Source organism: Prionailurus bengalensis, chromosome D1, assembly GCF_016509475.1.
Source record: "Prionailurus bengalensis isolate Pbe53 chromosome D1, Fcat_Pben_1.1_paternal_pri, whole genome shotgun sequence".
NCBI lineage: Eukaryota > Metazoa > Chordata > Mammalia > Carnivora > Felidae > Prionailurus > Prionailurus bengalensis.
In genome coordinates, this window is record NC_057346.1 from 6,897,311 (window position 1) to 6,922,339 (window position 25,029).

General features: G+C 43.0%; 1 protein-coding gene across 4 annotated transcripts in view; it reads left to right on the top strand.

Moving 5' to 3' along the window:
• The window catches only part of ATM (ATM serine/threonine kinase), a 130,113-nt gene that overhangs the window by 92,108 nt on the left and 12,976 nt on the right, over positions 1–25,029 (top strand). For all 4 annotated transcript variants that reach the window (XM_043579252.1, XM_043579250.1, XM_043579253.1 and 1 more), the window contains 15 exons: positions 1,416–1,520; positions 2,750–2,869; positions 8,452–8,686; positions 9,181–9,348; positions 10,709–10,822; positions 11,536–11,753; positions 12,486–12,693; positions 13,583–13,696; positions 14,047–14,205; positions 14,652–14,790; positions 15,786–15,868; positions 17,610–17,750; positions 18,708–18,824; positions 22,305–22,454; positions 24,317–24,482. In XM_043579252.1, coding sequence (XP_043435187.1) covers positions 1,416–1,520; positions 2,750–2,869; positions 8,452–8,686; positions 9,181–9,348; positions 10,709–10,822; positions 11,536–11,753; positions 12,486–12,693; positions 13,583–13,696; positions 14,047–14,205; positions 14,652–14,790; positions 15,786–15,868; positions 17,610–17,750; positions 18,708–18,824; positions 22,305–22,454; positions 24,317–24,482 — 2,237 coding nt within the window. The remainder of the gene's footprint in view (positions 1–1,415; positions 1,521–2,749; positions 2,870–8,451; positions 8,687–9,180; positions 9,349–10,708; positions 10,823–11,535; positions 11,754–12,485; positions 12,694–13,582; positions 13,697–14,046; positions 14,206–14,651; positions 14,791–15,785; positions 15,869–17,609; positions 17,751–18,707; positions 18,825–22,304; positions 22,455–24,316; positions 24,483–25,029) is intronic.

Below are 25,029 nucleotides of genomic sequence, written 5' to 3' on the forward strand. Positions count from 1 at the left end.
CAGGAGTCAGATGCTTAACGGACTGAGCCACCCAGGCACCCCTATAATGAACTGTTTTTAAACTTACTCTGTGAGCATAACAAGAGTTGGGGGGTTTCTCATGTTTTATACATGCTGCAGGCTATAGAGATGCCCGAGTGGCTTAAACATGACAGCAGTAAGCAGTTCACCTACCTGGGTTGAGTTACACCCTCTAATTCCATCAGGGCACCCCTCCCCGCCCCCACCCCACCCTCCACCCCCGCCTGCTGCCAGACATACTTGAAAATAGAAATGTAAAATGTTTTTTCTCCTGAGAATCTTCTCATTGATTGTTTATGAACCCAAAGAGAAGTATAGCCTTTCCGCTTCCCAGTCCCCGCGGTCAGGTAGCACCATCGCGGCTGGACAGCACTCCTAAGACTTCTTATCTTTAGCGATGGGATATTTTCTTTCATGAAAAAATACTGCTAATCCAGGAACATGGGAAGATACCGTTTGTAGCCCTGTATGTAACATCACCATTTGCTCCGAATGGAAAGCCAAACACCTGATCTTAGAAAAGATTTCTCATTTATGTAAAAAGTCTTTTGATGACATAGGCACCAAAAAACGAAACCATATTAATTGTATGTTTAATTGCCTTCACAGAAAAAAATTTCGTCAATTGGAGTGTCTTTCAGATTTCAGACTGTTAGATTGCTGTGTGATTAGAGAGATACGCTTTCATATTTTTATAGCATTTACTCTTGCTTCCTCTCTAAGTCACCGTATACTCTTCCCGCTGCCTGCTGTATTTCAGGCACGTAGGCTTTCTCTGTGTTCTTCCTGCACACCAGGCTGTTGGTACGTAAAGGCCTTGAATGTATCTGCTGCCTGTTGCCCCTGTTGCCCCGGGTGTGGCTTCTCGTCATGCAGATTCTAGTTGGACAGCGTCGTGTCTCAGACATTCCCTGACCACCCATCTCAGGTTGCCACCCGGGCCTTCTCTTTTGTTACCGTTTTAATTCTCTGCACGTTCCTTGTCAGCGTCTGGCGTATTTATTGTCCATCTTCTCTGAACCACAACATGAACTCCATGGGAATGGCGACCTCATCTGACCTGTCCAGTCATGGGCCCCCTTCCCCCGCTCTGCCCCGGCTTTGGAGCCTGGTGCCCCCTGGCACATAGTCGGTGTTCGCTGAATAAGTGAGAATGAGAACCAGGCCAAAGATCTGAGAAATACCCTTTTTTCTGCTTGAATAACTTAAATGACCCACAAGATTCTTTGTATTTCTTGCCAGAATTTCTAGAAATGCATTGTTTGAAATGGAGACGCCTTAATTTTAGTTGTCAAATTTTGTTTTTTTGGTGCAGTTTTATTGTATATACATGTACATTTTAAGACTTTTTGTTTTTAAATATATTTTTTTCTCTTATGTTTTAATTATCTCAGTAAAGGAATGGAGGGAACCAGTTACCATGAATCCGTGTACAATGCTCTACAGTCTCTGAGAGATAGAGAATTCTCCACATTTTATGAAAGTCTCAAATATGCCAGGTATTGTAAAAAGAGTTACTGTATTTTAACATTTAGTGTCCTGGCTGCTTTTCTGAAAACTTGATGAGTAATTTCAGCAAGCGGATTCGCACTGCTGAAGGGTAAGGACTTGGTGGCTTTGGTCAGGTTGTGTCTTCGTCATTCCCACCCTCTTGTCAGGCAGCACCTTCGCTGTGGAATAAATCATGCCAGTCAGTGTTGGGATTCAAACAGTGCAGAAGGGGGAGGCGAAATCCTGTAACAATTTTGTAGCTTATGTACATCTGAGAAGTAAGTGCTCAGATGAGTTTTATCTTCTGCAGGAATGTTCTTAATAGGAACTGTGGGTGTTTTCCGTCTCTTGGAAGGGTATTCTCTGTGTTTCAGCGGTTTTATATGAGAGAATTCTCTATTCATATTTGTCAGGTATATATAGGTACACACACACACACACACACATACTATAATAGTACCTTTTTATTTTTTTGTTTTAGATGGAGGAGCTTGCTCATGTTAGGTGCTTACATAAATTGTTACATTCTTTTTTTCTGATAAGATCTTTTTACTTGTTCATGTGGTTCAAATCTATTCTTTCCTTAAAAAAAAAAAATTCCCTTTGGGACCAGGTCAGCTCTTTATGTAGAGCCCTCGAGAACGAGATTCCCACCTCTCTGTCCTGTTCCTGGGCCTCTGTGTCTCAAGAGTTGTAACCTCGCCTCCGTTGGTAGTTGTATGGCATTTACCTCTTAGCACTGGTGTTCTTTTTGTTAAGTGCTGACTGTGGTTAGTACTTACCAATACTTAGGCTTGTTATGAGGCGCAATCAGATAATACACCAGAAGGTACTTAACTATAATAGGTTAAACACAGGTAACATACTATTTATTTAACAGTAGTTAGTGACCTGTTAAATCCTATATTTGGTTACAAAAATGTTTGCTGCTATTTTGGTGCTTATTATGTGCTGGCCATTTTGTTAGGCTCTTTCTCTGTGTATTCTCTAATGTTCAGAAGAATTCTGAAAGCGAAGAAACCTAGGTGCAGGGGAGTGCAGGTTAGACAGCCTGCGGCTTAGGGCTGGGTTGCAGTACAGGTCCATGCGAGGATGGTGTTTCTGCCTCAGGATGCTGGAGCCCCCACAGCATTAGGTCAACAGCAGAGCCAGCAAAGCAACTCTGTATCCACAGATTTGAACTTTGATCTTTCTGCAAGCCTCTTCGTGTCCCAAGTGTCTTGTCTTTTGCCCCCAGGGTGAGAGAAGTGGAGGAGCTGTGTAGGGGCAGCCTCGAGTCCGTGTACTCGCTCTACCCCACCCTCAGCAGGCTGCAGGCCATTGGAGAGCTCGAAAACATCGGGGAGCTTTTCTCCAGGTATGTGGTTCCTGTGATGCTGTACCTCTCCCCCGAGGGCAGGTCTGCTGTGTGCAGTGAGCCCTGACCAGAGAACTAAGACAGAGGGTGAGCCTTGACCGGAGGACTGAGACAGGAGGTGAGTGCTGACCAGAGAACTGAGACGGGAGGTGAGCGCTGACCGCTGAAACATTTTAAAAAATATTTATTGTAAAAATTCCGGTTTTTAAAATTTAGCATCATTGTACTGATTCACAGCTTTCCCCCCTTCCTACCCCAGATAAAATTGCTTTTCCACGGTTTTTTTCGCCATAGCACGTGATCGGCCATTCTGTCTTCAGCACTGTGTTAGCATTGGTGTTGTTTTAGGTTTATGCTGCCATGCTGTACTAAAAGCATACTTTTTTTTTTTTAATGAATATAATTTATTGTCAAATTGGCTTACATACAACACCCAGTGCTCATCCCAATAAGTGCCCTCCTCAGTGCCCATCACCCATTTTCCCTCTCCCCTACCCCCCCATCCACCCTTAGTTTCTTCTCTGTATTTAGTAGTCTCTTGTGGTTTGCCTCCCTCCCTCTCTGTTTGTACCTATTCGATTTGCTAGTATCTTGAGAATTTTTGCATCCATGTTCATCAGGGATATTGGCCTATAGTTCTCCTTTTTTATGAGGTCTCTGTCTGGTTTAGGAATCAAGATAATGCTGGCTTCATAGAATGAATCTGGACGTTTTCCTTCCATTTCTGTTTTTTGGAACAGCTTGAGAAGGATAAGTATTAACTCTGCTTTAAATGTCTGGTAGAATTCCCCGGGACTAGCCATCTGGTCCAGGAGTTTTATTTGTTGGGAGATTTTTGATAACTTTCAGTTTCTTCACTAGTTATGGGTCTGTTCAGATTTTCTGTTTCTTCCCATTTGAGTTTTGGTAGTGTGTGGGTATCTAGGAATTTGTCCATTTCTTCCAGGTTGTCCAGTTTGTTGGCATATAATTTTTCATAGTATTCCCTGATAATTGCTTGTATTTCTGAGGGATTGGTTGTGATATATCCATTTTCATTTGTTATTTTATCTATTTGGGTCCTCTCTCTTTTCTTTTTTTTTTTTTTCTTTTTTTAAAAAAAATTTTTTTTTTTCAACGTTTATTTATTTTTGGGACAGAGAGAGACAGAGCATGAACGGGGGAGGGGCAGAGAGAGAGGGAGACACAGAATCGGAAACAGGCTCCAGGCTCTGAGCCATCAGCCCAGAGCCCGACGTGGGGCTCGAACTCCCGGACTGCGAGATCGTGACCTGGCTGAAGTCGGACGCTTAACCGACTGCACCACCCAGGCGCCCCACTCTCTCTTTTCTTTTTGAGAAACATGGCTAGAGGTTTATCAATTTTACTTATTTTTTCAAAAAACCAACTCTTAGTTTCATTGATCTGTTCTGTTTTTTTGAATTCTACATTATTTATTTCTGCTCTGATCTTTATTATTCCTTTTTTTCTGCTGGGTATGGGGTTTTTTTGCTGTTCTGCTTCTAGTTCCTTTAGGTGTGCTGTGCTGTTAGATTTCGTATTTGGGATTTTTCTTGTTTCTTGAGATAGGCCTGGATTGCAATGTATTTCCCTCTTAGAACTGCCTTTGCTGCATCCCAAAGGGTTTGGATTGTTGTGTTTTCATTTTCATTTGTTTCCATACATTTTTTAATTTCTTCTGTAATTGCCTGGTTGACCCATTTGTTTTTTAGTAGGATGTTCTTTAACCTCCATGCATTTGGAGGTTTTCCAAACTTTTTCCTGTGGTTGATTTCAAGTTTCATAGCATTGTGATCTGAAAGTGTGTATGGCATGATCTCAATTCTTTTGTATTTATTGAGGGTTTTTTGGTGGCTCAGTATGTGATCTGTCTTGGAGAATGTTACATGTGCACTCGAGAAAAACATATATTCTGCTGTTTTTGGATGAAAATTTCTAAATATATCTGTCAAGTCCATCTGGTCCAGTGTATCATTCAGGACCATTGTTTCTTTATTGATTTTCTGTCCAGATGATCTTTCCATTGTTGTAAGTGGAGTATTAAAGTCCCCTGCAGTTCTTACCAATAAGATCGCTTATGTTTGTAAATAATTGTTTTATGTATTTGGGGGCTCCCATATTCGGCACATAGACATTTATAATTGTTAGCTCTTCCTGATGGATAGACCTTGTAATTATTATGTAATGCCCCTCTTCATCTCTTGTTACTGTCTTTAGTTTAAAATCTAGTTTGTCTGATATAAGTATGGCTACTCCAACTTTCTTTCACTTCTAGTAGCATGAGAGATGGTTCTCCATCCCCTCACTTTCAATCTGAAGGTGTCCTCAGGTCTAAAATGGGTCTCTTGTAGACAGCGAATAGATGGGTCTTGTTTTTGTATCCATTCTGATACCCTGTGTCTTTTGATTGGAGCATTTAGTCCATTTATATTCAGTGTTCTTATTGAAAGATAAGGGTTTAGAGCCATTGTCTTGTCTGTAGGTTTCATGCTTCTAGTGATGTCTCTGATCCTTTGTGGTCTCCGTAACACTCACAGAGTCCCCCTTAGGATCTCTTGTACGTCTGGTTTAGTGGTGATGAATTCCTTCAGTTTTGTTTGGGAACACCTTGATCTCTCCTATTCTGAATGACAGGCTTGCTGGATAAAGGATTCTTGGCTGCATGTTTTTCATTTTCATCACATTGAAAATTTCCTGCCATTCCTTTTTGGCCTGCCAAGTTTCAGTAGATAGGTCAGCTACTACCCTTATATGTCTACCCTTGTAGGTTAAGGTCTGTTTATCTCAGGCTGCTTTCAGAATTCTCTCTTTGTCTTTGTATTTTGCCAGTTTGGCTGTGATATGTCATGCAGAAGATCGATTCAAGTTACGTCTGAAGGGAGTTCTCTGTGCCTCCTGGATTTCAGTGTCTGTTTCCTTCCCCAGATTGGGGAAGTTATCAACTGTGATTTTTTCAAGCACACCTTCGGCCCTTTTCTCTATCTTCTTCTTCTGGAATTCCTATGATACGGATGTTGTTCTGTTTCATTGAGTCACTTAGTTCTCTAATTCTCCCCTCTGCCTCTTCAGTTCTTTCTGTGACTGCCTCTAGTTTATTTTGCACCTCATTTACAGCATTTTTAAATTCATCATTACTATTTTTTAGTTCCTTGATCTCTACAGCAGTAGATTCTCTGCTGTCTTCTGTGCTTTTTTCAAGTCCAACGATTAATCTTTTTTTTTTTTATTTTTTTTAATCTTTATTTATTTTTGAGAGAGAGAGACAGCGTGTGAGCAGGGGAGGAGCAGAGAGAGAGGGAGACACAGAGTCCGAAGCAGGCTCCAGGCCCTGAGCTGTCAGCATAGAGCCCGTTGCGGGGCTCGAACTCACGAACTGTGAGATTACGACCTGAGCTGAAGTCGGACACTCAACCGACTGAGCCACTCAGGCGCCCACCAGCGATTAGTATTATGACTATTATTCTAAATTCTAAATCTCCCTACGGTAGTGGTGTTTTGAACCCTCCACTAAGTGTGCTTTCATTTGTTCATTCAAGTAGCCCTGGAAAGGAAAACAAACAAAACTCAGAAAACAAAAACATGCAAACAAACGAAAAGCCAGAAACAGAAACACCAGCTGCAAGTAAACCATAGGGTAGAGGCAGTTCTGTTGGAAGAGGCCTTATCGCATACGGAGAGAGAAATGACAGGGGCCGGGGAGAAAGAAAAAATAAAAATTGACCAGGCAGAGAAACTCTGTGGCTTAATCCAGAGAGAGAGAAGGGAAAATAAAGAAGGAAGTGGGGAAAAAGAAAAGAAAATAAAGTTATCCAGACAGAGAAACTATACAGCTTAATCCAGAGAGAGAGAATGGGGAATTAAGAAGGAGGTGTGGAACATGTATCAAGGAAATGGATTAAATATGTCTGCTTAAACAAAGCAACAACCAGAGTAACCAGACTGGAGGAGGGAAGAGAGAAAAAGACGAAAAGGAAGGAAGAATATATGTCTATAATTAGAATTATCCGAGAATTAATCCAGGCAATGCAGCAGCTCAGGTCTGGAGGAGGGGGCGTCCGGTTCCTCAGCGCCAATCCTGTTCCCGTAGATACACAGCACCCGGCGCCGGGGGGCGTGGTTTGGTGTAGGCGGGTCCCGCCTCCACTGTGGGCCCTGCCGTCTGTTAGCTGAAGTCCCCCCCTTGGTGGTGATGGCAACCCCCAGTCTCTTCTTCACAGACCTGGTGTTCCAAACCACTCTGTTCGAGCCGTCCTCACTGTGCCACGGACACAAATGAGGACGCAGACGAGGCGGTTTGTCCTGCTCCACCGACTCCATGCCTGGGGCTTGGCTGGGACTCAAACTCCCGCTCCGTGCGCCCGGGTACTGGCGAAGTGCCGCTGCACGCCGCCAGATATGTGGTCCCCGACTGGCAGGCGCAGCAGGCTTTGCCCTTTCCCGCAGCACTCCAGGGAGGGGATCGCTTTCTCCTACTGCGGACTGCACCCGCGACCTAGTCCCCGAGCCTGGGGCTGGCTCCCCTCCTCCCCAGTCGCATGATCCGGACAGCTGGCCCAGTCCGGAGCAAGCCCTGCAGTTAGAGATGGGCTTTTTCTCCGTCCTGGTTTGAGGTTTCTCTCTTGTCCAGATACAGTCCTATGCTTCCCCAGCTGCACTTTCTCTTCCCTTTGTGTCTCTGCAGAAGGGGATCCCTCTCCTCCGTTCGTTTCATCTCTCCCAGTTCAGAATCACGCATTTATGGCAGTCAGGTTATCCCTGTGGGTCCCTGGAACTCTGAGAATTCAAAGTCCTTTAGTTTCAACACTGCTTTGTTTCATAAAGGAGGGAACTTTGGATCCCCCTACTTCTCTGCCATGTTGGCCCCTCCCATCTGGAAGCTTCCTGAAGGAGCTTTCATTTCCTAGTCATCACCTTGTCATCTTCTTACTGTCCCTTCTTCATCTTGATTCCTGTCAGTACAGTGGCCCTCAAGGATTGGACGGTATTGCTTAGTGTGACCGTGTGGGAAGCATCCTTTTCATGTAAACTAATTGCAGAATATGCATTTTCTCTTCCTTTAATAAATAATGTTGGGGAGTGAGACCTTTGCCGGCTACCAGCATTTCTCCCCCTGAATTGTGATTTCTTTAGCAGCTGTAATTATGCATAGAGTCCTCCCCTGCACCCACTTGGGCACAGCAGAAATTAATACACTTGTTCCCTTTCCTTGCTGACATGCCGCCTTTTGCCACAGGGAACGTTGAAGCGGGACTAGAGGTGTCGGCGTTCTGATACCAAGCCTCATGAAGGTGTTCTCGTTTCAGAAGAATATATACTTAGAAATGCTGCTTTTTGTGAGCTTTAAGAGTATTTTTAAGAAAATCTTTAAAAACATTCATCATCTGTAGCCCCTGTGCTGACCCTCACAAGTCTGATGGTTTTGTAGTTTTCTAAACTTTGGTGCTTACTTTGTATCCTTTTTAAGCTCTCATGTCATTACTGTCAAAACTCCTTTGTGTTTTATCTTAAATGCAGAAGCTGTGTGGTAGCATTTTTGTCCTTCATTTCTCTTGCTTACGTGGCTTCTGTGATGTTGCTTTCAGATCGGTCCCCGGTAGGCAGCCCTCCGAAGTCTACGCTAAGTGGCGGAAACACTCCCAGCTTCTCAAAGACAGTGACTTTAGTTTTCAGGAGCCCATCATGGCTCTCCGCACAGTCATTTTGGAGATCTTGATGGAAAAGGAAATGGAAAACTCCCAGAGAGAATGTTTTAAGGATATTCTCACCACGCACCTTGTAGAACTCTCCATACTAGCCCGAACTTTTAAGAACACTCAGGTAATAAGATTTAAAATGATGTCGTCTCACCCTATGACTTTTTCTTCTATGACCCAGAAAATGGAAAGCACGAGTAAAACAGAAGTGTCACCGAGAAACAGATTGCTATAAAAATATTGCTTAGGATAATTGTTCAAGATTTCCCGTTTTGGCATCAGACCCGAGTTCAAGCCTTGGACAGGGTACTTCTCTAAGCCTCAATCTCATGGTTCTGAAATGAGAAGATACCTAACTGACTATATTGATAACAATTCAGTGGTCTTATATACTGCACGCATACACACACGTGTGTTCGTACATGTGCTTATGTATACATCTATATGTATGTATTTGTGAGAGAACCAGATGGATGCGGGGCTGAGGGAGGCAGGCACAGATGTACTTGAGACCGTCCTGACAAACCGTCGTCAGTGATGGGAGTTACTGCTTCCATGATTCGTACTAGCAGTAGTAACAGTAATGGTATTTATTCCCATATGTCGTTTTCATTTCAGCTCCCCGAACGGGCAATATTTCACATTAAACAGTACAACCCACCTGGTCGTGGTGTCTCCGAGTGGCAGCTGGAGGAGGCCCAAGTATTTTGGGCAAGAAACGAGCGGAGTCTCGCCCTGAGTGTCCTCAAGCAGATGATCAAGAAGCTGGACTCCAGTGGTGCAGAGGTTTACTGGTTTTTTTTTAATTGGCTGAATTAGTATTTTACTGTTGTAAAGCAACCACTGAGCTTTAAAATAGATATATTTTTAATTTTTTTAATGTTTGTTTATTTTTGAGATAGAGATAGAGCATCAGCGGAGGGGGGGCAGGGAGAGAGGGAGACACGGAATCCAAAGCAGGCTCCAGGCTCTGGGTTGTTAGCACAGAGCCCAATGCGGGGCACAAACTCACGAACCGTGAGATCATGACCTGAGCCCAAGTCGGACGCTTAACTGACTGAGCCACCCAGACGCCCTGAGAGAGAGAATCTTAAGCAGGCTCCATGCTCAGTGTGGAGCCCAACAGGAGGTTTGATCCCACGACTTTGGGATTATGACCTGAGCCGAAATCAAGTCAGACGCTCAACCGACTGAGCCACTGAGGTGCCCCCTAAAATATTTTTAATAAGTCCACAGTTTTATTAAAGCCTTGAAATTTGCTTATCTATGAACAAGAAATTATAAAAAGGAGCCTGGAAAATTACTATTTGTAAAGAAGTTTAGAAATACTAATTTTAGTTTCTCTTTCCAATAATTCTGTTAGTCCATCTTGTGGTAGATTTATTTGATTTAACCCAGTGTTAAGCATTTTTTTTTAAACTTTATATAGAATTCGAGAAGAGTATGATGGAAACAAACATGAAATAGCCAGTACAGGAGGTGGAGGGGGAAGAAATAGCTACTATAAATTCAAAATAAAGAAATGGAAATGTGTGAGAGAACCAAAGTTTAAAAAGGAAGCAAGTTGGAACAATTAAGTTGTCAGTCTTCATACTTAGGAAAAAGAATGTCTCATATTTTATTTAACATTACCCACTGGTTACTGGAAATCTGTGTGCCTCTGTAGCTGTCTCTCCAGCGTATTATGGGCACAGTAGAGGTGTTTGCGGGAGTCGTGCGGTGTTTGCAGGTGTGGCCACAGTGCTCTCCTTCTGACACGCACCTGCCTTTCCGGTATTGGGCACTTTAGGACATCCTCATCGGAGAGTTTTACCATTATACCAGAGCTCCGGGAGCTGATACAGTATGATGTTTACACGTTGCTTAACAAGTGGGGCCCGGAATCAGCCTGGCTCCAGGTACCTGCCACCTCTGTATGTACGTCCGTACTGCCACTGCACTCTGCAGATGAAGGGTAATAGAGTCCTCCCCTCACAGGGTTCTTGTGGGGATGAGATGAGGTAACATACAGAAATCAAGCCTTGCTAAAGTGCCTGGCATATACGAGGAAAAATATTTTTAACCTGCTTTTTTCCCCTACATGGAAGATACTTCCGCATAGTCATGATAGTGAATTACATTTTAAGATTTTGCTTTTCATATACAGAATGATCCCAGCCTAAGACTTCTGTACACAGAATGTCTGAGGGTTTGCGGCACCTGGTTGGCGGAAACTTGCTTAGAAAACCCTGCGGTCATCATGCAGACCTACCTGGAAAAGGTAAGGTTTTCTCACAACCCTTATGAGAGCTGTTCAGCATGAGTACGCTTGATCTTTCATCAAGGCCATGTGCATTTCAAAAGCAAATAAAAGGAAGATTTCAGTTTTGGGGTATTTATTACTATAGCAGCTCCATGTAATTTTTAGGGCAGGATGAAACAGTGGTAAAAAAGAAGGACCCTGTTTTGAAAGGAAGCCCAGATGTGTCTTCCCTTAGTGCCCCCCCCCCCCCACCTACTCTCTGAAGTTGTTTCTGGTCATTTCTTCATTTACTTATCTACAAGAAGAGGTGATTAAGGAACATGCAAGTTAGTCTTGACTGTGCACTTGTAACCCAACCGCCTTACAAACAGGATCAGGACTTTGTGCTCCGGCCCCTCTCTCCCTCTTGTTTCTCCCCTTATTCCTGTAGTTTAATTAATTTTGGAAGTAGCTATCTCACTATAAATAAGTATTGCATGAAAAGTATAATATGACCGTCTTTAAATTTTATGAAGCCCTTTGTTTTCTACAGTTTGTTAAAATATTAGCTGTTTTGGTTATTTCTACACTGTCAAAGTTGTTTGAAAATTCAAAATACTGTGCTTCATATAATTTAGCTAATCCATAAAAATATGTATAAATTGAACTTTACTGTGACTGTCCTTTTAAGTGGTTCTTTAGATACGTTTAGGATCTGTGTAAATAACATAAATCACTGTGTTTTCTTGAAGGCAGTGGAAGTTGCTGGAAATTATGACGGAGAAAGCAGTGATGAGCTTAGAAATGGAAAAATGAAGGCATTTCTCTCATTAGCACGGTTCTCGGATACGCAGTACCAGAGAATTGAAAACTACATGAAATCATCAGAATTTGAAAACAAGCAGGCTCTCCTGAAAAGGGCCAAAGAGGAAGTGGGCCTTCTTAGGGAGCATAAAATTCAGACCACCAGGTAACTACATGTCCACCAGTGATAAGTGACAAGATGCACAGAAATGCAGTGACTGTATGTATAGACAAGATGTACAGAACCAGGGTGTGATTGCGCACTGTGGTTCTAAGCTCATTGTAGACTGTATGGATGTTAGCTTTTTGTTTTGCTTTTTGGGTTTGTTGGTATCATAGTTAAAAGGAGATAGGTGGTGAAATTAAATACAGAAGAGTTATCTATTCTGATGTGTGTGTGTTTTTTAAACCCTTTCTTCAGGCATCCCTTTTGTCTGAATAGGATAGTGAAAGTGGAGAATAAAGTTAAGTAGGTATCTTGAGTGGAGTCCACTTGGCCCCTGGTTGCCTAGGATGGCTTTGATGTTTACTTTTATTTTTGAGAGAGAGCGTGTGTGCTTACAAGTGGGGAGGGGCAGAGAGAGAGAGAGTAAAAATCCTAGGCAGGCTCCACGCAGATCACGACACGGGGCTGATCTCACAAACTGTGAGATCATGACCTGAGCCAAAATCAAGAGTTGGACGTTTAACCAACTGAGCTACCCAGGCGCCCCTACAATGACTTTTGAATTGCCCAGACTTACTTTGAGATACTAAGTTTGTTCCCTTATAATTTTTAGAATTTTGCTTTTTCTCCTAGGATGGACAGTTGACTTTTCATTTATGTTGTATATCATGTATGATGTAGTTCTATACATTTTGATGGGTTTTGCATCTTCCTTTAATTATCCAACACAAGATACACGATAAAGGTGCAGCGAGAGCTGGAGCTGGATGAGTGTGCGCTCCGTGCCCTGAAGGAGGATCGTAAGCGGTTCTTATGTAAAGCAGTTGAAAATTACATCAGTTGCTTATTGAGTGGAGAAGCGCATGATATGTGGATATTCCGTCTTTGTTCTCTCTGGCTTGAAAATTCTGGAGTTTCTGAAGTCAATGGCATGATGAAGGCAAGTCGTCTTTGTAAACCCCAGATTCCAGCCTGCGCTTGAAAAGCTTAGACAAGAGCCTGCCAGTGTTACTGATTTTGTGTGTTCTTTGTATCCCTGCCATGTGGTTCGGCGCTCTACTCCTACATACTTGATCAGCTCTCATGATGCAGGTTTATGCGGAGACGAGAGCCTTTAGGTCAGTCTTTCACTGTACCTTTGCAGTTACTGCTGGAAAGTACCAGAATGCCAGATTGGGAGATTTCAGGCAGGTTTTTCCTCTGGCTTTAACTTTTCTGGGATTTTTACAGTGAATTACTTTTGCAAATGACAAACACATTTTTAAGAAACATTAAGGCAGTAGTATTTCCTGAGTTTTTACTTAAAAATTTTAGATTTCAGTGAGGATACCTAATATTAAAGTTATGCTTACAGGATCTACATCGGCAATCCATTTGAAGCTTAAAAATAAAGTGGTTCTTCTGGATGAGAAGAATGATAAGACACATAGTAGTTACAAGCAAGCAGTCTCTGCTGCAAGTGCACATTCAATCCTGTTAACTTTTGGCGTCAAGGTACCCGGTTACCCCATTTTATTATACACGGACTTCCCAGGGGTCACCATCACAGCAGCCCTCCCATCTCATGGAATGTAATCAGTGCAGGTGTTCCAGGTCTGAACAGTTTACTTTAGGATCAAGCACTGGGACTCACCAGTGAATCAAATCCAGAATACCACTGAAACTAAGAGAAGATGAATCTTAAGGGGAAAAACGTAGCTAGTGCAGTTTTAGTAACCAGCAGATGACTGTGCTGGCAGCGTTATCTTAGACTAATTTATTTGCTTAGATGTGAGGCTTCTTGAAACGCATTGTTTCTTAAGGTTTGTTTTTTTTTTTTTTAATCGTAGAGCAAAGGAATGAACATTCCGTCATACAAATTCCTGCCTCTTATGTACCAGCTGGCTGCTAGAATGGGGACCAAAATGATGGGGGGCCTAGGATTCCACGAAGTCCTCAATAACGTAAGTACACCTGCAGATCAAAGCACAATTGGTTGTCTTTCGTGTGTTGTATACTAATGTCCCACTCTAGGAGATGAAGATAAAAAATATCCCAGTCAGTTGCATTTATTATGCTGTAAAAGGGCGGGAATAAAAATCGCTTTTTGTCTCGTCTCTCCACGTAAGTTACTCCATTTCTGTATCGTGCTCACATTCCTCTGTCCCACACATAATACAACGCTCTACCCACTATGGCATCTGGTACCCTATGTGTCTTAGCGTCAAACAAAATGAAAAACGTAATGGATTTTCCATTTTTGTTTTTTGGTTGATTGATTGCATAAAACTAATAGTTCTTTATTTTCTGACAGCTTATCTCTACAATTGCTATGGATCACCCCCATCATACCTTGTTTATTATACTGGCTTTAGCAAATGCAAACAAAGATGAATTTTTGACCAAACCAGAGGCGGCAAGAAGGAGTAGAATAAGTAAAAATGCACCTAAACAAAGCTCTCAGCTGGATGAGGTATTTGGATTAAACATACATACCTTTTTGAATTATAGTATTCATTTTTTCCCAGAATATTCTCTTCTTAATTGTCAGGGATTCTAAGAATGTGTGTTGTTCATACTCCGTTTGTAAATCCTTTGTTATCATGCCACCTAAAAATGGTTCAAAATTCCTGAATATTCTCAAAGCATAGGACATACCAATACTTTTTTTCCCTCACATCATTGAGCAAAGAAAAAACATTTCAAGGCACACCTAAGTCATTTACTGTTGATAGTATTATACCTTTGATGTATTGCATTCACAAGGTGACTGTTTTGTTCATTTCTGGGGGATGCGAGTCCTTCCGGTGCTTAGATCAGTCCATTAACTTTGGTGTTTCTTTTTGTTATAACTCTGAAAAGTGCCAGTGTCGGGTATTCCTTTGTGTAATGTTTTTTTGTTTGTTTTTTTACTAACAGGATCGAACCGAGGCTGCAAACAGAATAATATGTACTATCAGAAGTAGGAGACCTCATATGGTCAGAAGTGTAGAGGCACTTTGTGATGCTTACATCATATTAGCAAACTTAGATGCCACTCAGTGGAGGACGCAGAGAAGTATGTGTTGGGAAGAAAGAGTGTTGTTTTCTTGCTGTTTTTCTCTGTAGGGATATATTAATTATAGAGCTTAATATGTAATCTCTTTTAACTTATACACATAATATTAATTATAGACATGAAGGTCTTTATGATTACGATTCACATGTGATCCACAGCTTAAGTTTTACCCGGTGACTTCAACATCCCCTTGTCACTTCTCATTTAATATCTTATATCTATCTGATGATAGATGACTGCGCTGAATTAATTGGTTTCTCTGGGTAATATTCTGGTGCAAATACTTGTCGCAGAGAATTCATTGTGTAGAGACAAGTGCGTTAAAATAACTGACAATTTTCAGGGTCGAAAGTTCTTAAAATGATGTCAGTTACTCACTGTGCTCTGGTACTTAAGAGTGAGAAGCCCTCACCATTTCCTCCACAGGTGTTAGAGTATCTGGCGCATATATAATCCCTCGTTCTTCTTGCCGTGTCTCTTCCAGTAATCAGAAGCTGCTATAACATTTGGTTATGTGCATACACTCGAAAGTCTCTCTCCGCATTCTTGGACAATTATATTCCCTTTTCCGTTCAGGACTGTCTCTTCATATTTACGTTTTTGCTACTTTAAAATAAGAACGAGACCTTTCTGGTATTTGTGTAAGCAAACAAAGAGTATTGATTGTCACATCCTTTGGTTACATTTGATAGTGATGTGGCAGGAGTACATTAATCTGTGTGCTGTGCAAACTTGTGGAATTATCTTAAGGTGCTCAGCCTGGACCCTCAGCTGGAATGGGACCTAATCACTAGCGCCAGGTTACCTGCAAATCCGTGTGTCAGCCATGCTCTGCTCTGAGCTACATTGTGTCGCAAGCCCTGGCTCTTGATTCCTGAATCAGGGCCTGAGCCGCAGGTTGGGGTCTGTGGTGTCTGCTGAACTCTCCTGCTTTCCCTTCCGAGCTGTTGGTCAGGGTCCAGGTGTTCACCAGAACCTCTTTATTTTAAATACAGAAGGCATAAATATCCCAGCAGACCAGCCAATTACTAAACTGAAGAATTTAGAAGACGTTGTTGTCCCAACTATGGAAATTAAGGTATTTTACTATTAGCTGTTTTGATTTTTTTTTTATTGAACTAAATTCACATTTCTCTTGATTAGGCTAAACCATTTGAAACAGACTTTTTTTTTTCTTTTTTTTTTTTTTTTGCCAAAATTAGCACTTTCATTTGTTTCAGCATACAGTTTCTTTCTACATTCCGTTGACCCAGCCCTTAAAATACTTAAAGGACTCTCCTGCTTTCTTTTCTTTTGCCTTCAGTTTTGTACCTCCCATCTTCCCTGTAGGGAAGGTCTGTAGACGGTTACCTTCATTGGCCAAAATAAGGAAAGGTTCCCGTGCTTATGCCAAGACTAATTTTTAACTTGGCAATAAAGTCCCTAAATACTTTATATTTTAAAAATTCTGGATGCGTTAGAATGTAGTGACCGTGAAGTGCTACGGTATTAAGTAACACGGTACAGGTTATGGTAGTAACTGTAATATATGTGATACTCCTGGCTATATGCTAGAAATACCACGTTGGCAGGGATACATGTAGTAATAATAAAGGTTATAGTTTAGTGATAGACTCCTAACTCTAGAGAACAGACTGGTGGTCACCAGAGGGGAGGCCGGTGGGGGGTATGGATGAAATAGGTCATGGGGATAAAGGCTGCACTTGCTGTGATGAGCACCAGGCGACGTGTGCAAGTGCAGAATCACTGTATTGTACACCTGAAACTACCAGTAGAATTTAAATAAAAACTTCAAAGAAATTTTTTTAATGAAAGAAAAATCATTTTGAGTACATTCTTGGTATACGTAGTTACTTGATTTGAAATGTAGCTCCGTCATCTGGACTAATAATACCTTTCCAACGACAATAGCAAAGGTAGTTAGCTGAGTATTTCTAGAAAATGCCAGATTTAGCAGTTACAACCCTGGAAACCACTCTCCACACTTTTCTAAAATTTACCTTCCTATCTTGTTGTGATAAATTTCACTATTTCTCAGATGACTGAACATAGACACAGTCACTGGTCAGACCTGAAAGCACCATTTTGGCTACCCTTTCCAACACTGTGTGCCCCTCTTTTAGTGAGAGGTACTTAGGGGAGGTAACTTGTGGGAGTTTATAAACTTTTTCCATGTTGCATTTTGGTTCTTTCATTTATTATTTTTTGTAATTAAAAAACATTTTAAGTTTATTTTGACAGAGCACAAGTGGGGGAGGGGCAGAGAGAGAGAGGGAGAGAGAGAATCCCAAGCAGGCTCCATACTGTCAGCACAGTGCCCCACGCCGGGCTTGAGCTCACGAACCATGAGATCATGACCTGAGCTGAAATCAGTAGTCAGTTGCCCAAACTGAGCCACCCAGGCACCCCATGTTTCCTTCATTTAAACAGGAAGTAAATTATCACTCTAGCTCTTAACCCGCAGCATGTTGTCATTCATTCCTGTGTTTCATGTTAAAATTGTTGTCTATAGGGGCACTGGGTGGCTCAGTCAGTTAAGGATCCAACTCTTAATTTTGGCTCAGGTCATGATCTCACAGTTCGTGGGTTATCGAGCCCCATGTCTGGGCTCCATGCTGAGCATGGAGTCTGCTTGGGATTCTCTCTCTCTCTCTCTCTCTCTCTCTCTCTCTCTCTGCCCCTCTTGCACTCATGCACTCTCACTAAATAAACAAACTTTAACAAAAGAGTAAAAAATAAGAGTAAAATTGTCATTTATAATTCGTCTTTAAACGCCCATAATATACCTGACCTGTTTATCACATTTATACTTTTATCAGGTGGATCCTACTGGAGAATATGGAAATCTGGTGACTATACAGTCATTTAAAGCAGAATTTCATTTAGCAGGAGGTTTAAATTTACCTAAAATAATCGATTGTTTGGGCTCTGATGGAAAGGAAAGGAGACAGCTTGTCAAGGTGAGACTCCCCTCGAGTGTGGTGTGGTCCTTACAGGCTTAGTGAGAAAAGTCACAGCACAACTTCCTGCTTGGGTCTTTATTTTTCTTTTCAAAAATTATAAGTGAGGAAAACTTACAAAATATAAATTACATCATTGTCTAGAAGCAGATTGCTTTTCCTGATTTTTTTGTGTCTCTTGGAAGGCCATCATTAGAAAAGTTGATTGAAATAAAAAAATGCCTTTAACATGCACAGGTATGATGAGGTTAACAGCTTGCTTATTCTGGAAAATCTGTTCGGTGATTGTTGCTTATTTTCTTGAATAGTTCAAGTTGAGGGCTCTTGCTTCCCTATCCTGAGACTGGCACTGTGCCAGCTGCTCTTAACTGTATGAGGAAGGGGACAGCCTTCCTCCCTGACTCTGCTCCCAAGTCCTGGGGGCCTTGCTGGGAAGGAGTAGAGAGAACAGTGCTGTGCCTCCAGTGGAGGAACAGAGGGGTTCCAGTTAGCCTGGCTACAGACGCAGCTGAGGGAAGCTTTTTCCTGAATCGGTCTGGCTACCCAGGGTTAGAGCTAATTCTAAATGAAAGAGTAGCGATAGGTCTTAATTATTTTAAGAGACTGTGAGGAGTACAGACGCCCAGATTGATTTGGGGTTTTTAAAAAATTTTTTCAGGGTTTACTTAGTTTTGAGAGACAGAGTGCAAGCAGGGGAGGGGTGGAGAGGGAGACACAGAATCCAAAACACGCTCCAGGCTCTGAGCTGTCAGCACAGAGCCCGATGCAGGGCTCGAACCCACAGTCTGTGAGGTCATGACCTGAGCTGAAGTTGGATGCTTAACCGGCTGAACTACCCAGGCGCTCTGCCCGGATTGATTTCTGAGAGCCCTGTCATTGTCCTGATGTGACCCTCTGTATGGTCCTGTAATAAAGAAAATGGACTGAGCCTCCTTATTTGCGTTTGATGTCCTGAAGGGCCGTGATGACCTGAGACAAGACGCCGTCATGCAGCAGGTGTTCCAGATGTGTAACACGTTGCTGCAGAGAAACACCGAGACCAGGAAGAGGAAATTGACTATCTGTACATACAAGGTAAGTACCTCAGGCCTCTGCTCCTTCATCAAGAGCATAGGAAAGAAGCCATTATTCAGACTAGGGGCCAGCCAGTGTTTCCTGGGATAGTAAACACGTTAGAGTCTGTGTGCCACGTAAGGTCTCTGCAGCCTGGTCCCGGGCAGCGTCCACGCTGGGGACGGCGGGTCTGCAGTCCCAGGCCTTCCCCCTTTGGCCGTCTTCCCTGCTTCTCCTCCCCTGCTTGGTCTGTGATGAGGGTCTGTGTCAGGTCACATACAGCACTTGGAAGGCCTGGCTCCTGACCAGATCAGGGAGTCATGTCGAGGTCTAAGAGATACTGAATTAATATCTCCACCCCCCAACACCCAAGCCAAACACAACTGCTTTTCCTCAGCTCAGCGGGACCTGAGTTCACCCCGGTCCTCCGTCCATATCCTGGAGGTGCAGTTTCCTTTTTACTTTTAATACTGCTAGAATTTTCAAACATATAGAAAAGTAGATAGAATACTGTAATGAATTCCCTTGTACCATCACTCAGTGATCAGTAGTGGTCAACTCACGGATAATTTTGTTTCATTTCTTCTTCCACCCATTCCCTCCTCTCTGATAATTATATTTTGAAGCAAAATGTCATATCATTTCATCTGTAAACGTTTATTTCAATGTGTAGTTAGATGTCTCTTTAAAAAAGGAAAAGAGAGGGGCACCTGGGTGGCTCAGTCAGTTAAGCGTCCGACTTCAGCTCAGGTCACGATCTCGAGGTCCATGAGTTCGAGCCCCGCGTCGGGCTCTGGGCTGATGGCTCAGAGCCTGGAGCCTGCTTCCGATTCTGTGTCTCCCTCTCTCTCTGCCCCTCCCCCGTTCATGCTCTGTCTCTGTCTCAAAAATAAATAAATGTTAAAAAAAAAAAAAATTAAAAAAAAAAAAAAAGGAAAAGAGAACCACAGTAGTGTCATCCTAGGAGAGTTAGCAGTAATTTCTAAATATCACCAAATATTCAGCATATTAACCCCTCCCATCTCTCATATCTAACATCTGTTCCATCAGCACTTCCTTACCCGTCCGCTTTCATTCGACCCACTTTTTACACGTCTGGCAGTCCGCCCTGCACTCACATCTCTTCACTGGCGTCTGGCTAAGCCCCTACTTCTGGCCTCGGCCCCACAAAGCTAGCGGTTTTCTCACAACCGCTAGAATGATCTGTTTAAAGAGTCCAAGACTGAATCGGTATGTCCGTTTCCTGCTCGGAACTCCAGATGACTTCACATTGTCCCTGAAGGAAAGGGATTTGCCTCTCCTGCTCCCTTTCCACCTTTATCTGCCCCTCTCCCACCCTCATCCCTCACTTCTTCCTCGTGATGGCGTCACCTCCCCTGGGCCCACCTGGTCTTCCCACTCTCTCTTGTTCACAGGCACCAGTTTTGTTTGAGCTCAGGGCTTCCCTGTTCCCCTCTGCCTGGAATGCTCTTCCCTCAGCTCATGCCTCCCTCCCTCATGTCATTCAGGTTCTCTCCGGTCACCTTCTCGTGGAGCCCTTCTCTGACCAGATGTCTCTTACTATTTTCAGTGCCTGTTTCATTCTTTCGTCCTTGTTCTCTGGCATCATTACATGTCTGTGAGCGCATATGTTCCATCGCCGGCGTGAATCTGTCGGACAGCATGGTCCTCGTCTACCTCACGCGCCCCTCTCTTGCACGTGGGCACCAGTGAGCACAGAACAGACCCTCAACACACGTAGTAAATTAAAGACACAAACCATAAAACAGTACGGTGCAGCCTATTTGAGCACATTAAAGTAAGGCCTTTATAGAATCAAATATTCTATGAAGACAAGTGGCCAACTGAGAAAAATGACTTTAAGGATATTATAATAACAAAAATTGTTGTAATATTAATAACAAGGGATTTATATACAGAACATATAAACAGCTCTTAAAAATCAGTTATAAAAAGACTAACATGTCTGTAGGAAAACCGGTAAAGAATACAGACAAGTCACAAGAGGAAAATACTTGAGTGACCAATAAGCCTGCCAAATTTTACTCAGCCTTACTGGGAATCTGAAAATACAAATTGAAACCACAGTGAGCTACCATTTTACCAGTCTCAGATTGGCACAGTTCATTTATTTATTTATTTTTTAAGTTTGTTTTTGACAGACAGCAAGCATGGGTTGGGGAGGGGCAGAGAGAGAGGGAGACACAGAATCCGAAGCAGGCAGCAGACTCTGAGCTGTCAGCACAGAGCTCAACTCGGGCTTGAACTCACAAACCGTGAGATCATGACCCGGGCCCAGGCTGGATACTTAACCAACTGAGACACCCAGGTGCCCCAGATTAGCACAATTAAAATAAAAGTCTTAACAGTACTTTGTGTCGGGAAGGTCGTGGAATGAACTCTACTTCTGGGTATATAGATTGGCATAAGCACTCTGGGTAGTTATTTGGCAGTATCTGGTTAACTAAATTAAGATGTACATCCCCTGTGACCCACGTATTGGATTCCCAGGTATGCACGTACCCGGGAGACACTGAGATACTGTCACCAACCAGTACACTAGGGCATTGTAGCAACACTTCAGGGGAATGTGGACAGAATGTAATCTTAATTAATATGCAGATTGCAGCAAGTGGATAATTATGGTGTACTTCTGCAGTGTATGTTTGTTAAACGATTTAGTTACATGTACTCACACAACTAATGGTAAAATAGTGTTGAGTGAGAAAAAAACAAATTGCAGGCCCATTCACCGAGTATAATACTCCTTCACTTAAAGCTTACAACTATTTATGCATACATTGCTTTGAAATAAAAATATAGCAGAAAATACATGAACACGATAAAGTTATTGGTGGCAGACGGCATGGGACCAGTGAGGGGTTCAAGGGGAGCTTCCTCTCTGCAGCACATAGGAGAAAATCTTTAGATTTGAGAAACCTGATTAGTGGGTAAAAGGATGTTTATATCATTTTCTGTACTTTACGTATCTCTACATGTGTCATAATTTCTAATCTTTGCGGTAAAATTGCTCATTTCATGTTCAGGAATAGATTTCCTCTTGGTGTAGCGAACAAGACTACAAAGCAAGAATATATGTACTTGTAATGATCAAAGTATTAAGATTTATATTCAGTATTTTTCAAAGTGACATTGCTTAAATTTGTTTGCTATTAAGTAGAAGGAAAGCAGGCAGCTCCCTGCTAAATGGAGCAAACCGTTGCGTCACAGACGATGCAGGAAAGTATAGTTAGCAGGACCGGCCTCAGCGAATCCTGGAGCTTGAGAGAGGAGCAGGCCCTCAGGAGTCCACGCGGCGGGCTGGAAAATCGTTTTCTTGGAGTATAAGTTTATTTTCCTCCAAGGAGTTTTGTCTCCTTTGGACAGGGAAATAGCGGTCCCACCTGAAGAGCTGCTTCGTGCGGACTCTGAGGGTTGAGTGACCGCCGCGTGCCCGGCGATACCTTTGCATAATCAAAATGTATCTAATCTGGGACTCAGGTGGTTCCGCTTTCCCAGCGAAGTGGAGTTCTCGAATGGTGCACGGGAACCGTCCCTATCGGTGAATTTCTTGTTAACAACGAGAATGGCGCTCATAAGCGATACAGGCCGAAGGATTTCAGCGCCCTTCAGTGCCAAAAGAAAATGATGGTGAGTGACACTCAGAAGTACGAATCATTGCAAGATTATTTAATAGCTTATTAAAGCTGGCAGTTACCGAATGTTACTGAGTACAGAATATTTTAATTTCATCGGCTAACGATTCTAAGGTTAATGATACGAAGTAAGAGAAAGTGGGCTCAGCTCACCGGAATGGAAGTTTGTGTGAGTGAAAAATGAAAGTTGTTCAACTATATAAAGTGTCAGCCTTGGTCTGATGAGAGATTTCACATTCAGTGGAATGCTAATTTGCTTCCAGTTTGGGGTGAGCTGATTCAAGCGCTGACTAAAGCCAAAAACAGGTTATGAAGTAATTTTTATATGAAACCGATAGACCTTTAAAGACACGTGCCACAAGACGCCATCTGGCCTGACGGTCATTCAGCCAGTCAGCAACATTTACTGAATGCCCCCTGTCTCCCAGCAACTGTGCTGACACGTCACAGACGTTAGGACTAATCATCATCATACGTCTCCCATTTTAAAACGAGAGGAAGTTCAGAAATGTAACCTGCCCGCGGTCAGTGAGCAATAAATGGTGGAGCAAGGATGTGACTCTTGTCTGTCCAGCTCTAAAGTCCTTTGCTTTTCCTTTCATTGTGCTGTTCTATAGACATGTGAGGTGTGTGATAGAGCTCTATGGGCGCTGTCACGGAAGGCTGTCCACGGCGCCGCGCAGGGCGGGAGGTGGGCAGCTCTACCTGAGACAGACAGGGGTGGGGTCAAATTCTGGAGGGCTTCATGGAGGAGTGGCCTTTGAGCTGAGATTACTGCCCGAGCTGGTTTTCTAAGCAGAAGGAGCACGCAGTCAAAGGGCAAGAGGGGGCACGGAGAGGCAGTTAGAGACTGCTTAGGCCTCGTCTTTGAGGAGGAGGTGTACGTGAGACTTGCAGCAATAGTTGTCAGAAAATGGAAGGTTCCTTCGTGAAATGCCGGGAAATTTGCACGTTATCCTGTGGGCAGTAGAGAACCCTCGAGAAGGTGCTGGTACCACATTTGCATTTTAGAGAAACGACTCTGGCGGCACCGTGGGCTACATTTTTGAGAAGCTGACGAGAAGCATGACACAGGGGTCCTGAATTAAGACTAATAACCAGAGGAACGGAGAATGGGGGAACATACCAGAAACAGTAAGGAGGCAGAACTGATGGGATTTGGTTGCTGACTAGAAGTGGGTTTGGGGAAGAGAGTCATTAGAGGCACCCGGTTTTCTGGTGAGGGGGTGGAAGGAGAGAGGAAGTGGCTGAGGTTTGCCGAGGCTGAGACGGGGAAGAGGTTTGGGTTTGGAAGTGCTCCCCGCGCACGTGTGGAGTGAGCCGCTGGAGAAGCACATCGAGCTGGAGCTTAATAAAGACACGGGGCCAGAGACGCAGATTCGGTTCGTCAGCACGGAGCTGCGAGTTGGGCCCACTGAACTAGTTAAGCTTTGCTTCAGGGAAGGACGAAGCACCATCAGAAGGCCTCGGAGGACAGATCCGAAACACGTGAGCTGCTTTGCCGTCCATCGGTGACGCTTCCGTTCTTCCTGTTTCCTCTTGACCCTGGTGCTGTGAGGCTAGAGCTGCCTCTGGCTTTTTTGTGTATATGTCCACATACATTTTAGAACTGAATTAAGAGAAGAACAGCCACTGTTGGTGTCCCCCGAGATTGACACGTGAACCCTAAAGGGATTCTGACTTGTAATTGTTTCCCTGAGCAGACTGGCAGCTGCCGGTGGCGGAGGTGATGCCTCGTTCACCTCTTCGTCGCCTCTGCGTCTGTCGAACTAGGTTCTATCGAAAATGAACTCCAAGTAGGTGTTGAAAGTAGTTGAACACAGCGTTGAGAAAGTTTTATGTTGGGTCTTTCAAAAGGATGTACAAAAGAAGTCTTTCGAAGAGAAATATAAAACCTTCACGGATATCTGCCAAAATTTTCAACCGGTTTTCCGTTACTTCTGCATGGAAAAATTCTTGGACCCGGCTGTCTGGTTCGAGAAACGACTGGCTTACACGCGCAGTGTGGCTACTTCTTCTATCGGTAAGCTTCTCACACACTCGGGCAGATGCAGCACTCGTGCTTTCTGAGCTCCAGGGGGGCGGCCGTGGTGGTGGCTGTCAGCTGGGCGATCCTCATCGTGAGATCTCGTTTCTGGTTCACCCTGATTCTCAGCTTCTAAGTGTAGCTCCTGCGAGCTTTTGCGCAGAAGGCTTCCTCTCCTCTAAGGAAGAGAGACCAGGCTGGTCATTCCTCTTTGTTGCATAGTGCATATGGTGTATTTTCCCTTCCCTCGATACACTGTTTTCTCACATTTTCTTTGGAAAATCATAAAACCCATAATAACTATATTTAACTTGTCTCCTTTAATTATTGTTGTTGTTCTGTACAGAATCTCTAATATCACGCAGTAATTGAATCTGCTTAATAGAATTTTATTTTTGCATTGGAAATCATGGTATATATTTAAATATGCCACAAATGCGTATTTTGGCTTTGTTTTTTTTTTTTTGTTTTTTGTTTTTTGTTTTTTTTAATTGGTAAGAGATTGGAATAGCTAGATAGGGCAATTAATAAAATCCTAAACTGT